General features: G+C 38.0%; 1 protein-coding gene across 2 annotated transcripts in view; it reads left to right on the top strand.

The window, feature by feature from the left end:
- LOC113269854 (aldehyde dehydrogenase 1A1) overlaps positions 1-13,712 on the top strand; it is a 44,031-nt gene extending 30,319 nt beyond the window's left edge. Inside the window, exons 8-11 of one of the 2 annotated variants that reach the window (XM_057311236.1) lie at positions 2,264-2,366; positions 4,134-4,318; positions 9,056-9,220; positions 13,518-13,712. In XM_057311236.1, coding sequence (XP_057167219.1) covers positions 2,264-2,366; positions 4,134-4,318; positions 9,056-9,220; positions 13,518-13,679 — 615 coding nt within the window. In that variant the 3' untranslated portion in view covers positions 13,680-13,712. The remainder of the gene's footprint in view (positions 1-2,263; positions 2,367-4,133; positions 4,319-9,055; positions 9,221-13,517) is intronic. The other variant, XM_057311235.1, reaches the window with a different exon arrangement.
- The last annotated feature ends 3,708 nt before the right edge of the window (positions 13,713-17,420 follow it).

Raw genomic sequence — 17,420 nt, 5'->3', positions numbered from 1 at the left:
AGTATTAAATAATTAAGTGTATCTAAGACGATTTTAGAGGCCACACAGAAAAATCAGTCTTTCTGGGCTCTCTTTTAGCTTCAGGTTTGTTGCTTGGCAGGTAGTAGGAAACTTGCCAAGTGCCATGAAAGAGGCAAACAATGGATTATATCTTTTGTGGTCATGGGACCAATGACTCTCTTTCTAAAAGTGCTTCTGGCAAGGTAAGAATTTTCATGTCCCATTAGATTCATTTAAAATGGAATAAAACAAAACAAAGCACAGAACCCCGTGCACATCGTGCAGGCTGTGGTAAATTAGACCATTTCGATGAGCACTTGCTAGTTCTGCCCCACATGACAATGTCACAACGTCGTGGAATATATTGCTTACCATAGTCTCGAAGGTTCTTATTTTTCTTCGTTGCAGACCTCTTTAAGAAAAATGATGAACCTTTACTTTTTTCCAAGTAAGGGAACAAAATCAAGGGACAAAAATTGAAGTTTCCTTGTTTTGGCTTTAACTAGACATTTGGGAAAACTCAAACAAACCTTTTATTTGCCATCGAAACTTGTACTAAGCAAAAGTGTAACCTTCCTCCCTTACTCATACTTCTGGGCACTATTCGTTCTATTTCTTTTGGCATCTGTAACTTTTAGAAAAATATCTCTGATCTTATTCCCTTCCCCGAGACAAAAATTAACTACTTTAATAAAGTTTCTCCAGTATATATTCCTAAGCTAAAAAAAAATGCAGAAAGAATTTGGAGAATTTGAAGGAGGAAAAGAAAAGAATATTATGTAAGAAATAAAAAATTCTTGATCTTCTTAAATGAAAATTTAATAAGTATATTTTGGAAGGAAAATGGTATAACAAGAAAAATTTCAGACAGCATTTCCCCACAGCAAATCTACCTTCAGTTTCTTTTTATTAACCTATATTAAGGGATTTGATTTAGTGCATGACATCTTTAAATAAGGTAAAAACATTGGCAGATTAATTATTGCTCTGCTCTAACGCACGGTAGCCGTCATTTCAGTAACCACATAAAATTCAAACATGGGCTCAGCAAGCATCTCCTTATCTTTTGTTCAGTTGGGATAGAAACTTTCATTAAAATCTGATGTGTCAAATGGGGGGGAAGAAACCCAGAAACAAGATAAAATGAATCATCTTTCAAAAAGAAAACCAAGATCATTTAGTACATTAGGACTTCAATAAAAATACTAAAGAGGAAATAGTTACAAAGCAGACCAGGTTTTAGAGATGGAAAAATAAAACAACTACAGAAAATAATCTTGATGGGACGTGATCCACAAAGGAAAAAATGAAAACAATGGCTTTCTCTGAAGAGGGGCAACTAGCATTAAAGAAGAAACCAGAACAGTAGGATTCCAGCCAACTGAAGCAGCAGCACAGAGCACAGATCCAGTTTCTTTTTTCTAGCTCCACTTTGGTGTGGAGGGAGAGAGGAAAGGAAGAATGGAAGGAGGGAGGTGGGGGGGAAGAGAGAGACCTGGCAATCACCCATAGTTAAACAAGCCTGCGCTGTGACACAGAATGCTGAGAAGTATGCAATGATAGGACTTTATCGCCGACACCACGGGCGTGATCTCTCTTTGGGAAATTGATGTGTTTACAAGTAATGCAATCTGAGGGAGACCCTGGAACAGTCCTCATGAGGGTTCTATGCGGGGGTCATAAGAGGAAGAAGAGGTTGCGTCTGCCTAGAGTCAACAGAGCAAGCTTCATAGAAGAGTTCAGGTATCAGCTGGACCTCAAGGAAGGGTGGGATTGGGGGCAGCCCAGGTTAGGGTGGACATATAATGAGAAACAGAGATGAGGTTTAGGGGATAGTAAATATGCCAGTTTGGGGAGAGTTCTCTGGATTTCAGTAGAGGGATGAAAAGTCAAGTAGATAAGTGATGGTTGGATCGAGATATGTCCAGTTCATCCATAGAACGATGAAGTTCTTTTTCTTTTTTCTTTGAAAGGTGTGGTTCTGATTAAAATGAAAAATACCTCCTGTTCAGTTATGTCCGTCAAGATCAGCTGTCATCTTCTATGTATCTGTTCTCATAAGTGTTTTCCTGATTCATCATGTTTATGCTCGGATGGAGGAGCCTTTGACATCTGAGGGTGCCAAATCTTGAGAAAAGCCATTTAATGTTTCTCCCTAATGAAACTTAACTGTGGCACAAACCTCACATACATTTAAAATGCTAAATAAACCTGCCTTCCGGAGAGCAGATTAAACCTTCTCCTTGGTAATGCTCCATTCCAGGTTGGCCAGATGATCAAAGAAGCTGCCGGGAAAAGTAATCTGAAGAGAGTGACCCTGGAGCTTGGTGGAAAGAGCCCCTGCATCGTGTTTGCTGACGCCGACCGTGAGTGAAAGCCACTCTTAACTTTTCACCCCTCATCTTGGTGTCTGGCAAGGCCGGACGGTGACCCTGAAGTTTATAAAAGGGTTGGCTTCTAACATCAAAATGTAAGGCATTAACCAGAACCTAGAATTACTCTTGAAGATCTCTCAAACTGTCCTAACGTGTCACACCTAGGTGAGTCTAACCCAGACACTCCTTCTTCCTGGTGTGGAATAGATTGCCATTTTCGCAGCTGAACTCTAGGTGACTGTCTTGCACTTAGCAGCCATGGTCTTTTTTTTTTTTTTTTTTTAGTTCCATGCCTGTAAATATTAGCATTGGGTTAGGCATGGTGACGTATCCCCAGTTATGTTGGACTGGCACCAGCTAGAGAGATGGCATATTTCACATTTGTCATTTCCCTTCTCTCTGGGTCATACACACATTGAATGAAATGGTCAGAAGAGAATGATCCTTAGCATTTAAGGAATTTCCTTCTCTCCTTTTTTCCTGGCAAATGTGGTAGAATTTACATATGTTCCATCTATAATATGATGTGACTCCACTATACAATATCCCTGTTCATTCTGATTACATTAGCTAGTAGAATCCCACAATTACATTCTAAATGGGAATCCATCAGCAGAAATGGATTGACAAGCATTCATCTGGCTCTTTCTTTGACAGCTGCTGTATGAGGCAATAAGCAGAAATGGTTGAGTGTGATCTTAGCTGAAGCTTTTCAGAGCACACTGCCTTCTATAGTCTACAAATATGATAAGAGTCCTGATTTTTACCAAACCTGTCTAGAAACTGTTTCCACTACAATGTAAGTAGGTGTGGTTAGTTCACAAGGTTAAATATCCCAATACTCGATTGCTAATATGTTGAATTAAATCTTCACCATTTAGAAAATTAAAATGCAGAGAAAACTTTCTTCGGGTTGTTTAGGATTTAGTGATGACAACCTATTTTTCCTCTTAAAGCCCCATTCTACCATCTCAAATACATGGATAAGAGTTTACAGGCATATATGAAATAATATGGTGTATTTTATATAAAGTTGGAAAATGTTTTTCCTGAAACAGGGCAGCCAAGGTGGGTGAGTGATTTTGAATATTAATTTTTTTCAGAAGTATCACTTTTCCTATTGATCAGAGTATCTAAAAATATTTTTAAATTATTTAATGCAATAGATAGTTCATGTTTTCTTTGTCATTTAGTTAAAATCTGAGGGCTGAGGTATTTAGTAATCTAACTAATTATAAAGGGAGAGGTTTATAGAAGTCATGTGCAGGGTTGCCTGGCTGGTGCAGTCAGTTAACCCTCCACTCTCTGTTTCGCCTCAGGGCATGCTATCAAGCCCCAGTTCGGGCTCCATGCTCATTGGAGAGCCTGCTTGAGATTCTCTCCCTCTGCCCCTCCCCCACATGCACATGCTCTCTCTCTTTCCCTCTCTTCCTCTAAAATAAATAAATAAATGTAAAAAAAATCATTTGCAGTGGGAAAGGATCTTATGACACTTTCTATATTCTTGGTAGTGTCATAATATATATTGGTATATTAATGTTTTTGAGATTTTATATTTGTGACTATCCTTTCCATGTCAAATAAAGGATTAGAAAGGTTCATTTGTCACCTGGCTGATAAGAGGTGGGGTGTATTGAATCTACATCTGACTGTGCAACTCATAATTTTTCTATAGCATCTTATTGCCTCTGAGAGATGTGTACAAATACATCATCTTTAGAAAATATCTCTTCTTCAACGTGAGTATCTTCTTTGCAGTGGACAATGCCGTCGAATTTGCACACCATGGGTTATTCTACCACCAAGGCCAGTGTTGTATAGCTGCTTCCAGGCTTTTCGTGGAAGAATCGATTTACGATGAGTTTGTTCGAAGGAGTGTTGAACGGGCTAAAAAGTATGTTCTTGGAAATCCTCTGACCCCAGGAGTCACACAAGGCCCTCAGGTGAGTATACACAAGAAGGAATAGCATTCACAGGGGACAAGAACAAAATGTCCTCTTTAGGTTTACTTTTTATTGAATAAGATTATTTCCTTACCACAGATCTTCCTAGGTGACAATACTGTGTCAGTCTGGTGTTTCAAAAAAAAAAGAAGAAAAGCGATGACTCTCACTCCCCATGTTGAAGAAAGCACCCTGAGGTTGTGTGGCCTCATCTTCATGTCTTGAAACAGTTTAAGAAGCGTGTTGGCAATTAAAGATGTGAGGAGAACAGCAAATGTAAATTTCTTGTTTCCCTCATTCTGCACACCTCTTGATTCCTGTATGCAGTCTCTGTCCACTTGGAAGTTCTTATAGAATCCTGGCATTTCTTTCTCCCTCAGGATCAGTCCTTTGTCTCAGCTTCCATCCCACAGATGTGGGCAGCTAGCATACCTCTCAATTCACTCCGGTCTTCAGTTACTCTGATGGGCCTTTGGTGACCTGAGTGTCCTAGAAGGTCCTGAGTTCCTGGCTTTGTGGCAAATGTCTCGTTTTCCGTGGAAAAGGCCAGTTGTTCCATAAGGTTCCCATTTTCTAATGTGTTCTTCAAACCATTATCAACAAGAGGGTCTTCCTTTGCCTCTTCCTTGCGCAGTAACCTGTTCATTGTCTGTTGTGCAAACGCCTGGATCTTTCATTCTGAATTGACTCCAGACCTCTGGGACCTTGATCTAGAGCAGTGGTTCTCAACTGGGAACAGTTTTGCCCCCGCCATGGAAATATTTGACATTTTTAGTTGTCTCAACTGGGGTGGTTGAGAGGGGGTGGTTCTACCGGCATCTAATGGAGGGTGGAGGCCAGAGATGTTATTAAATCTTACAGTGCACAGGAGAGCTGAGAGTTATCTGCCACAAAATGCCAATCAGGCCGCTGTTGAGAAATTGTTCTCTAGAGTGTAGACATTAAGCTCAGAGACGTTATTCTTTCACACTAAAAATTATACACTGTTCCGTGCTATTGATTTGAAGCAAACACTGTTCTTAACACAGTCACTAAGCCAAAAATAAATTTTATTAGCCAAAATTTATTGAATGCTACCATCAGCTAAACCCTGGGATGAGTACCTGGCAATGCCCAAAGGAACAAGGTGGATATGGACCTGACCTCACAGAGTTTACAGTCTGGAAGAGTTAAAAGGCTGTCTTGGGTTTTTCTGCTCGTGCCAAGATAGCCAAGTAGGAAAACCTTAGGATTTAGGCAATGCCAAATATTAAAACCTAAAAGCCCTAAAATAACTCAGTTGGAAATGAGGTAATACGTTGTTTTATCTTAATCACATTATATTTTGTTTTTATCCTTGAGTTAGTACGGAGAAGTAGTTGCTAATTTTGCTTATATTGGGTAGCTTTTCAAATGGATGCCAAGACATATAATAAATTTGATTTTGACGTGGTCTCCAATTCTAAGAAAGGATGAGATCCTAAGATTTCAGTTGTGATTCTTTCTTTCTCTAAATAACTACCTGTCTATGTAAAAGTAAAGCATTTTTCCCATTTGATTATATATATATAGAGAGAGAGAGAGAGAGAGAGAGAGAGATCTGAACAGGATCAGGGAGGGGAAGAAAGGGGAAGTGAAAGGAAGAGAATATCTAAGATACTTAATACTAAACATTGTTGGCAGCACTTTCTCCGCTAGAGGACCTACAATTCAACCAGAGGCTCAAAAATTGATCTAGAATTCATTATTCCTAAGTGAAAGGAGTAAAAATAGACTTTAAGAAAATTCCTATTCAGAGATTTCTTAAGTAAATAGTGATCTAACTGCTTAATATAAGACTTGAATCTGTATAAATGAGTGGATTTTCATCACAGGTTGTGCTGAGTAAGTGCAAAGTAGGTATTTGAGAAGTAAGACTGAAAAGCCCCCGGGGCTTCTTACCCTTAAAAATACCGGTTGTTGTAAGAAATGGCTTACGGAAAGAGACGCTTAGGCACTAAGCGTACTTTTATATGTGTATAAATATATGTATATACCTGTTTTAATATATGTAAATACATGTTTTATAGTTATATAAATATATGTAAAGACATTTTTATATGTATATAAATATATGTATATAAATATGTATATATAAATATATATGTGTATATGTATATATATATATATAAATTTCTTCATTGGTAAAGTGATTTTACAATTTGATTTCATAGACCAAAATATGCATTCTTAAAAACCTGGAAAAATTAGTATTTTCACTTGGAAGTAATGATACCCACATCAAGCGTTATAATATTATCACCAGAAGTTGCATCTTGTCCTACTGCAGAGAGGTGGATTTTCGAAATAGAGGTTGGATTTAAAATTAACCTCCCTGAGGCTCTGTTTTCTCATCTGTAAAATGGAAGCAGTAACACCAATCTTGCAGGGTGACTGGGCAGTGAAATGCAATAATCTATATAAAGCGTCTGAGTGCCTCATTCACAGTACATGCTCAAATGTCTGTTGAGTAAATGAAAATGACATGCTTCCATTTATACCTATGGTGACAATTACTATCACCGATCAATAACTTCATATATCTGCTCTCATTGCTTTTGTTGATCTATGGGTCCCAAATAATTTGAAGGATGTCTCAGTGTCATTTCTTAAACTGTCTTTGTTCTCAACCCATCAACCCTAAGGAATTAAAGAATTTGCACAGACACATAAATGTATACTTTGAGACTATTACAGTGCCAAGCCCTATTACATTTCATAGACTGGCCCATGAGCTAATGGCCCATCACACAGTAAAGAGCCCCTGCTACATCCTAGCCTTATTGAGAAGTTCCTGAGGGCCAAAAGGAAAGGCAAATTCAGATATGGCCAATCTGAAACCTTCTGAGGAAGATTTGTATTTATGGTGAAGCAAAATTAGCTAGACTATACTATGTCCCCAGGTATAACTGAAAACTTCCATCACTAGGCCTAAACTTTGGTGCAATGTTCTCAATCTTTCCTGTGCATTTGAGTCACCTGAGAATCTCCTTAAAAATGCAAATTCTGATACAGTAGATCTAGTGTGAGGCCTAAGAAATGCATTTTGCCACCAAGTAACACTAGAGTTGCTGATTAGAGGAGCACATTGTCAGCGGCCAGACACTATACTATGAATTCCTGTATTCTTACAAGTTATTGACCATCAAGTTTTCCAACAAACAAATCCTTTCCGCCTTTACCTCCCAGTGCATAGGCAAGACTAGGACTGTCCTCAAATATCCACTGTGGTCACAGGCAGGGAAAAGTTTACACTTAGGGAATACATCTTAAAATGAAATCCCCCAAAATCATGATTTTTTTGAGGCCATAGTGAGATTAATATTTTGGAATAGGCCACAGAGACTGCATGGAGACACAAGAATCCTTGGCTATTTGCTGGCACTCCAAAACATTTTAACCAGGCAAAACTACCACCACCCCTTAGTCTGGCTGTAGTAAATACTATGCAACAATTTAAATATCAAACCAACAGTTATTAAACCAACATTACAACTCCCTTGATCTGCTGGAAATGAATCAACATTTTCTTTTTGAAACATTCAATTAACTATCGTGCAATAGGAGGACTGAGCAACATTGTACCAAATATTGTGCCAAATTTATAAAATAGCTTCTGGTTTCAAATAGCACTTAATCTCATTGGAACTGGGAACTGGGCTGTGAGCAGTTAGTTTGAAACCTTTTTCTGGGATTTGAAAGATGGGGGAGATTGCAGAGTCAAAGGAGAAGATAAAGAGCAATGCTCTTCAAGTCGTGAGAAGAGACTAGTTGAATTGGCAAGAGGCCCTCCACCTGGACTCCTGGATCTTCAGTCTTTTTCCTTTAAAATTTAACCCTGGCTGCACCTGAGACAGAGCAGTCTTCTCCAGTGACTCGGAGTCCAAGGATCGCTCAAGTCCTCAGTCTCCCCAAAATTGGAACTGAGACAATACATAGCCCCAACTCCAGTACATGGAGGGAAGATGAGTGCTCGGATATCCCAGCCAGAACTCCAGACTTAAGCTTGTTTTTTTTTTTTCCTTATAAAAATATTGCTTATCCAACCATTACGGCTCTGTAATTCTTGTCACGTATTTAGATGTGGCCTCTGTAATGGAGCAGATGCTAATAATCGGGACAGGCTAGAGATTGGGATTGGACCAGTGGAGGCTGCCCCACGGGGATCCTCACGGGGAGGATGCCCAGGCCGTGGTCAGCTTGGATCCGGCCAGAGGAGGTTGTCAGGAATGAGGAGAAGCAAACAGAGGTCTAGGGGTCTTCAAAGCCATAAAGCATCTGCTTTCCAACTGCCATATTAAATTAAACCCAGTTTCAAAGTTCTCTTCTCGTTTTCCTCTTTATTTCAGCTAGGACTATAGTTTTCAAGTAAGTGTGTTTGACTCTTACCAGGCATTTTTCCCAGTGTAAATAGATGACAGTGTGTGAAAACGTTTACACTTGTTTGCAGCGCTGATATGCGTTGCTTATGTAGCTGTAAAACAAATGCTGAATACAAATATTTATCTTTAAGTGTTCTTTCTAGAAAAGTCAGGAGAATAAACACAGAATGAATCTGAGCCTCCGTCAGCTGTTTTGATGGAAGATGTCACTTAATAACAATATTCTAGCATTTTGAAACCCTCATTAACAGGCTGGGCAATACATTACCTTTATAAACTTACTTATTTACTTAATTCATTCATTTCTTTTCATTTCTGTGTGATATTTTCCCAACAGATTGATAAGGAACAGTATGAAAAAATACTTGACCTCATTGAGAGTGGGAAGAAAGAAGGGGCCAAGCTGGAGTGTGGCGGAGGTCCGTGGGGGAATAAAGGCTACTTCGTCCAGCCCACGGTCTTCTCTAATGTTACAGACGACATGCGCATTGCCAAAGAAGAGGTAAATACTTGCATTCTGCTCCATTCCCTTTGTTGTTATATTTTCTCTTTGTGTGCGTACAAAGTGTCCCTTTAAAAATCTCAGTCCTTGGGGAGCCTTGGTGGCTCAGTTGGTTGAGTGTCCCACACTTGGTTTCAGCTCAGGTTCATGAGATCAAACCCTACAACCGGCTCCACAGTCAGTGTGGAGTCTGCTTGTCCCACTCCCTCCCCCTCTGTTCTCCCCCCCGCCCCCCGCTCATGCACAGCTCTCTATCTCTAAAATAAATAAATGAATCTTAAAAAAATAAAATTGTCAGTTCTTTTAACATCTTTCTTGGTAAATGTTTCTTTTCATGTCTGTTCTTTTCATTTCATTACCAAAAAAAAAAAAAACCAAAAAGCCATTTATTGTAATCAAGACTTAAAATAGTAAGGAAATCCTGAGGCCAGACAAGAATTTCCAGCCAAAGACAGATCAGGATGCTTAACAATTTCTAGGTGCTTCTTCCACAGCTTTAAAGTAATGGAAAAGGAAACCTCATTTCGTTGTTGCTTTTTCTTCTCTGGAAATAATATATTCGAAGATAATTGGAAAATGATTACATGATACACAAGATTTTTTAAAAAAATAAACTTATTTTATGATAAGTTGTAGATGCAACTGTTGTTATGAGAAATAATGCAGACAGATCCCATTGCTTTTTACCCAGTTTCCTTCAGTTGGTAACATCTCGAAAAACTATAGCATAGTATCACAGCAAGTATGTTGACATTGAAACAAACACAGAACATTTCATCACCACATGAATCCCTCATGTTTCTTTAATAGCCAAATCCATGATCCTCCTATAACCCCCTATCCTTAACCCCAGGCTTTCCCTTAACCACCAATCAGTTTTCCATTTCTATAATTTGGTCGTCTTAAGAATTTTATATAAGTGGATTCATTCTCCGTGCAACCCTTTGGGATTGGATTTTTTTTTTCACTCAGCTTCATTTTCTACAGATTGGTCTAGGTTGTTGCATGTCAGGATAGTTGTTTCTTCTTATTGCACAGCAGTTCTCCGTAGTATGGTGTACTACCATTAACCATTCCCCTACTGAAGAACCTATGATTGTTTCCAGTTTGGGGCTACTAGGAATAATGCTGCTCTAAACATTGGGTACAGGTTTTTATATGAACATAAGTCTTCATTTCTCTGGGATAAATGCCCAAGAGTAAAATTGCTGGGTCATATGTAGATGCATTTTTTTAAAAGAAACCGGCAAACTGGTTTCCAGAGTAGACGAATATTTTCATGTTCCCATTAGCAATGTATGAGTGATCCAGTTTCCCTGCAGCCTTGCTCACATTTAGTGTTGTGATTATTTTTACTTTTAGCTGTTTTGATAGGCATGATAGCTCATCGTGAATTAAATTTGCATTTCCCTAATAGCTAATGATATTGTACATCTTTCCATTGGGTTGTTTGCCATCTGATGTCTTCCTTAATGAAATAGTTCTTCATGTCTTTTGTCCATGTTCTCATTGGATTGTTTGCCTTTCACTGTTGAGTTTGGAGGGTTCTTTACTGTATTTTGGATACCAGTCTTTTGTTGGGTATGTGGTTTACAAATATTTTCCCCCAGTCCGTAGGTCGTCTTCTCATCTTCTTAGCAGGGTCTTTTTCAAAACAAAAGTTTTTCATTTTGAGGGACTTTCATTTATCCGTTTTATCCCCTTCTGTGGATAGTGTTTGGTGTCAACTCTGTGAACCCTTTGTTCACTCCTAGATCTAAAAGACTTCTGTGTTTTAAATTTTTTTCTAGAAGTTTTATAATGTATTTTGTAAGTCTGTGGTCCACTTTAGGTTAATTGTTATGTACGGAATGAGACCTAAGTCCACGTTGTTGGGTTCTGTTTTGTTCTGTTTTGCCTACGGATGCTTAATTGCTTTAGCATTTGTTGAAAGGCGACTTATCTTCCATTCCATTACTTTTGCAACTTTGTCAGACTTCAGTTGTGCATATTTGTGTATCAGTTTCTCGGTTCCCTAGTCTGTTCCACTGTGTTTGCTTTGTCTGCTGCTACTCTCTTGATTATGGTGGCTGTATAATAAGTCTTGAAATTGGGAAGACTGAATCCTCTCGCTTTATTCTTTCTCAAAATTGTATTAGCTAATCTAGTTCCTTTGCTTTTCCATATGAATTTTGGAATAAAAAGTCACGTAGGGTTTGAATGTAATTTTATTTACGTGTATCTCCCTCCATATTCTCCTGGCCCTGTTTTCAGCTCTTGCACTTCCTAATTTTCCTGGAGAAATATATTGCAATTAAATATTAGGTGAGCACAAACTAATTAACATTAAAAAGATGTTATCCAGAGATGTGATATATAACTATATAACTAGGAAAGGCTAGTTTGCATTTAGGAATTATAAATAATCTACCTCATGGACAGAGGTGTTTTATTTTTTTAAGGGTTTTATGTATTTATTTATTTACCTGAGAGAGAAAGAGAGAGCACAAGCAGGGGGAGGGGTAGTGGGAGAGGGAGAGACTCTCAGACAGGCTCTGCACTGAGTGTAGAGCTCGACACGGGGCTCGGTCTCATGACCCTGAGATCATGACCTGAACTGGAATCAAGAGTCAGATGCTTAACTGACTGAGCCACTGGGTGCCCTGGACAGAGGGGTTTTAACAAATACAGAGATAGATTCATTGGCTTTGGGCTATGAAGGTGTCACATAATACACTATAACAAGAAGGCACTGTCAACTCAAATATACTGAATCATAACATTTTGTCCAATGAACTTGTATCTCATCTTTATGATATGATAGAGAACCTAAAGGGTTATTTTCATTACCTCCCAAAATGCCATCAAGCAAGGAAGAAAGTACAGAATCAGATTTGCAAACAATAAATAGGAAAAATAAAAGAGATGCATATGGATAATCAAATATAGTTTATCCACACCGATTCATCCCTTAACTCATTTTTGCATTTATTTGCATGTAAAGTTTGCATGTACTGACAAGTACATGAGCATGTACTGACAAATACAAGAGCTGCTGTTCTTTCTTGCACACCATGGAAAAGGACAAAGCCCCCCCCCCAAAAAAAAGGCGTTCAATCAAGGAAACACTGTGCTCCTATAATAGACATAGTAGAGTAGCTTGTTTTGTTACTTCAAAGAAGCCTTGAATGCTGTGCTTTGTTTAATTAAAATTATGTAAGATATTAACACACTTATTACAATAGCTGCTATATACCTGGTTCCCAAGTTACAACATTATAATTAGATTTACAGCCTTAGGATTTGCACTCAGCCTCTATGGAATGGTAGCCCCCAACTCCAGTACTTACATCAGTGATGAACACCGGAAAACTATCTTTTCTGATTTTTGCCAACCCCTAACATACATTTCCCAGAAAATTTTAGTTTCTGGGAAACTAAATTTCAGAAGGACCCTTCTTCGTTTAAGTTTAATATATGTTTTATAGAAACATAATACAGGAGCTTAATTTTTAAGAGAAACCCAGTTGTTTTTCTCCCATCTGGGGATGAGATGCAGAATAAGTTGACTCTGGGCTGAGCTAACTAAAGAATCTAGCACAAGTGAAAGAGCAACTTAGGTTTGAATGAGCAAATTGTGAGTTTGTTTCCTATCCTATGATTATAGTCAATGAACCCATGCTTTGGTTAGTGGTTGAGGATTTAAGCTCTTACAGTAATGGATCATTTTGTTTGGTACATGTGAGTTGCTTAAGATTTGGCTGAAGAATAGAATCTGAACAAAAATTCATGTTGTTTCACCTAATTTGGCTGATTATAAAAAGATCTAAGTCCAGGAGAATAGGTGATATTTCAGTTGATGATACACTGATATTTAAAATAAAATTATTATTATCAATTATTGCCTACTTATTTCTCCAGTAGAGCTCGCATTGGCTTCTTGAGTTTGCTGTTTATGTAGTGACTTGATGTGGAAAACTAGGGAGAGAATATAAAATATTCCTAAATGTAAAAGAAACTCTGAAGTTAACGACTTTATGCACAATGGTGAGTTATTGGAAGTCTAATTCCAACAACAAGAAAATGAATATTGCCTTATTTATTTCTACCTCATTTTATTCCAAAGGGAATTTAACACATGACCATTGTGTATCCTAACCTCCCATTCCAGCAGCTACCATTTTGGTTCACACTTTGAGATGCAAGGTAAAATCTTAATTTACGATAGTTTGTAGGGGAAGAAAATTGCAATACCATTTAAAATATTTAGTTTTAACCTGTTACTTTGATTTATTTCATGCATTTTTCTATGATACAGATATTTGGACCGGTGCAGCAAATCATGAAGTTTAAATCTTTAGATGAGGTGATCAAGAGAGCAAATAATACTCTTTATGGCTTATCAGCAGGAATCTTTACCAAAGATATCGATAAAGCCATAACGGTCTCCTCCGCTCTGCAGGCTGGGACAGTGTGGTAAGTCCAATCTACCCAATACCGTCTTTGCAGTATTAACCGCATTAACATGTTACTTTGTTCTTTCTATTTATTTACCTATTTATTTTTGAGGTATTGACATGATACTACTTTCAGGTTACGACACAATAATTTGATATCTGTATACACCGCACAGTGATCCCTACAATAAGTCTGGCTATCATCAGTCACTCTCCGAAATTAAATTTTTTTTCTTGTGGTGAGAACTTTTAAATTTACTGTCTTGGCAACTATCAAATGTGTAGTACAAAATTATGTACTGTAGTTGCCATGTTGTACATTATACCCCCATGACTTACTTAATTTATACCTGGAAGTTTGTACCTCTTGACCCCCTTTACATGTATGTCCCACTCCCTACATCCTATCAGTCTGTTCTCCGTACCCATACATTTTGTTTTGTTTGTTTTGTTTCTTAGATTCCACATGTAAGTGAAATCATACAATATCTGTTTTTCTCTGACTTCTTTTTCTTAGTATAATACCTTCAAGGTCCATCGTGTTGTCACCAATGGCGAGGATTTCCTTTTTTATGGCTGGGTAGTATTCCATTGTACACATACATCACATCTTTATCCATTCATCCATCAGTGGACTCTTAGGTTGTTTCCATATCTTGGCTATTGCAGCTAGTGTTGCAATGAACATAGGGTGCATATATCTTTTTAAACTGGTATTTTTATTTCCTTCAGATAAGTACCCAGAAGTAGAATTGCTGGATCGTATGATAGTTCTATTTTTAATCTTTTGAGGTGCCTCCATAGTGTTTTCCATAGTGGCTGCACCAATTTCCATTCCCACCAACAGCACAAGAGTTCCCTTTTCTCCGCGTCCTCGCCAACACTGTTATTTCTTATCCTTTTGCAATTAGTCATTCTGACAGGAGCGAGTTAACATCCCAAGTGGTTTTGGTTTGCATTTCCCTGATAATGAGTGATATTGAGCATCTTTTCCTGTGCCTGTTGGCCATCTGCATATCTTCATTTTTTTTTTAAAGATTTTATTTATTTATTCGACAGAAAGAGAGACAGCCAGCAAGAGAGGGAATACAAGCAGGGGGAGTGGGAGAGGAAGAAGCAGGCTCATAGCGGAGGAGCCTGATGTGGGGCTCGATCCCATCACGCCGGGATCAGCCCTGAGCCAAAGGCAGACGCTTAACCGCTGTGCCACCCAGGCGCCCCCACCTGCATATCTTCTTTGGAAAAATGTCTATGTAGATCCTCTGCCCATTTTTTTTATTGGACTGTTTTTTGATTATTTGTTGTATGACTTCTTTATGTATTTTGGAGGTCAATTTTTCATTAGATATATGATTTGAAAATATTTTCTCCCATTCAGTAGGTTGTCTTTTCATTTTGTTAATGGTTTCCTTTGCTGTGCAGAACCTTTTTAGTTTGATGTTGTCCCCACTTGTTAATTTTTGCTTTTGTTGCCTTTGCATTTAGAATCAGATTCAAAAATGTGTTGCCAGGACTGACATCAAGTAGCTTACCACCTGTGTTTTTTTCCTAAGAGTTTTATGGTTTCAAGTCTTAAATCGAAGTCTTTATTTTGAGTTATTTTTGTGTATGGTGTACAATAGCAGCCAAGTTTCAGTATTTTGCATGTGACTATCCAGTTTTCCCAACACCAGTGATTGAAGAGACTGTCCTTTCCCCATTTTCTATTCTCGCCTCTTTTGTCACAAATCAGCTACGATATATGAATGGGTTTGTTTTTGAGTTCTCTATTCTGTTCCATACAGTGACAGTTTTACTTCTCCCTTTCCTATTTGGATAGTTTTATTTCCTTTTCTTGCCTAATTGCTCTGGCTAGGACTTCCAATATTATGTTGAATAAAAATGATGGGAGTGGACATCCTTGTCTTATTCCTGATCGTAAAGGAAAAACTTTCAGCTTTTCACCATTAAGTATGATGTTAGCTGTGGCTAACGTATGTGTCATACATGGCTTTTATTACGTTGCGCTATATCCCCTGTATTTCCTCTATCCCCACTTTTTGAGTTTTTACCATTAATGGATGTTGAATTTTGTCCAATCTTTTTATGCATCTATTGAGCTTATCATATGATTTTTATCCTTTATTTTGTTAATGTGGTAGATCATGATTGGTTTGCAGATGTTTATCATCCTTGCATCCCTGGAATAAATCCCACTTGATCATGACGTAGGGCTCTTCTAATGCATCATTGCATTGGGTTTGCTAATGTTGTGTTGGAGATTCAGCATCTATGTTCATCAAGGATATTGGCCTATAATTTTTTTTTTTTAAAGATTTTATTTATTTATTCGACAGAGATAGAGACAGCCAGCGAGAGAGGGAACACAAGCAGGGGGAGTGGGAGAGGAAGAAGCAGGCTCACAGCGGAGGAGCCTGATGTGGGGCTCGATCCCACAACGCCGGGATCACGCCCTGAGCCGAAGGCAGACGCTCAACCGCTGTGCCACCCAGGCGCCCCTATAATTTTTTTTTTCTGTGATGTCCTTGTGTCTTTTGGTGTCAGGGTGATGCCGGCCACATAAAATGAGTTTGTCTTTAAGTTTTTGGAAGAGTTTGAGAAAGATAGGTATTAAATCTTTGATTGTTTTGTAGAATTCATGAAAAATCCATCTGGTTGTGAAATTTGTTTGCTGGGAATTTTTTGATTACTGATTCAGTTTCTTTATTAGTAATTGGTCTATTCAGATTTTCTATTTCTTCATAATTTAGTCCTGAAAACTCTTATTTTTTTAGAATTTAATCACTTTTTTTAAAGATTTATTTATCTATCATCTATCTATCTATCTATCTATCTATCTATCTATTAGAGAGACAGAGAAAGAGAGCACAAGCAGGGGGAGCAGCAGGCAGAGGGAGAAATAGGCTCCCTCCTAAACAAGGAGCCTGATACAGGACTTGATCCCAGAACCCTGGGATCACGACCTGAGCTGAAGGCAGAAGCTTAACTGACTGAGCCACTCAGGCATCCCAGAATTTAATCATTTATTCCAGTTGTCCAATTTGTTGGTGTATAATTATTCATGGTATTCTCCTATGATCTTTTCTATTTCTGTGGTACTGGTTGTAACTTCTCCTCTTTCATTTCTGATTTATTTATTTAAACCTTCTGTTTTCTTCTTGATAAGTCTAGCTAAAGGTTTGGCAATTTTGTTTATCTTTTCAAAGAACATACTCTGAGTTTTACGGATCTTTTCTACTGTCTCTCCAGTCTCTATTCCATTTATTTATTTCCACTGTGACCTTTCCTACATCCTTCCTTCTGTTAGCTTTAAGCTTCATTCTTCCTTCATTTTCTGGTTTCTTTAGGTGTGAAGTCAGATTATTTAGGTATGCGTTCATGAGAAAAGGTGAGTTCAGAATAATCCTACGTTACCATCTTGATCCACGCCTGACTTTGAAATTTTTCAGATCACTTTGATTTTTTTCATTTGGAATCACATGGCCTGCTGGACAAGCAGTTACTGCCTTAAACCAAAACCAAAATAAAACAAACAAAACAACAACAACAACAACAACAACAATGAACCAAAGCAAAAAAAAAATTAAAAAAAAAAAACAAACCTGCTCTATTGGAAGAACTTCAGAAGGGTATTTTCTCCGTACTAGCCCCTAAATTGCTTACCCACAATATTTTAATGTTTGGCTAATATAATGTAAGTGTTAGTAATTTCTAGGCACTTGGCACTGTGCTATACACAAGGGAGAAGAACTTCTGCTTTAATC

The sequence above is a fragment of the Ursus arctos genome, unplaced genomic scaffold (assembly GCF_023065955.2).
Source record: "Ursus arctos isolate Adak ecotype North America unplaced genomic scaffold, UrsArc2.0 scaffold_138, whole genome shotgun sequence".
NCBI lineage: Eukaryota > Metazoa > Chordata > Mammalia > Carnivora > Ursidae > Ursus > Ursus arctos.
Note: the sequence above shows the minus strand (reverse complement) of the source record. Positions and strands in the feature narration are given on the sequence as shown.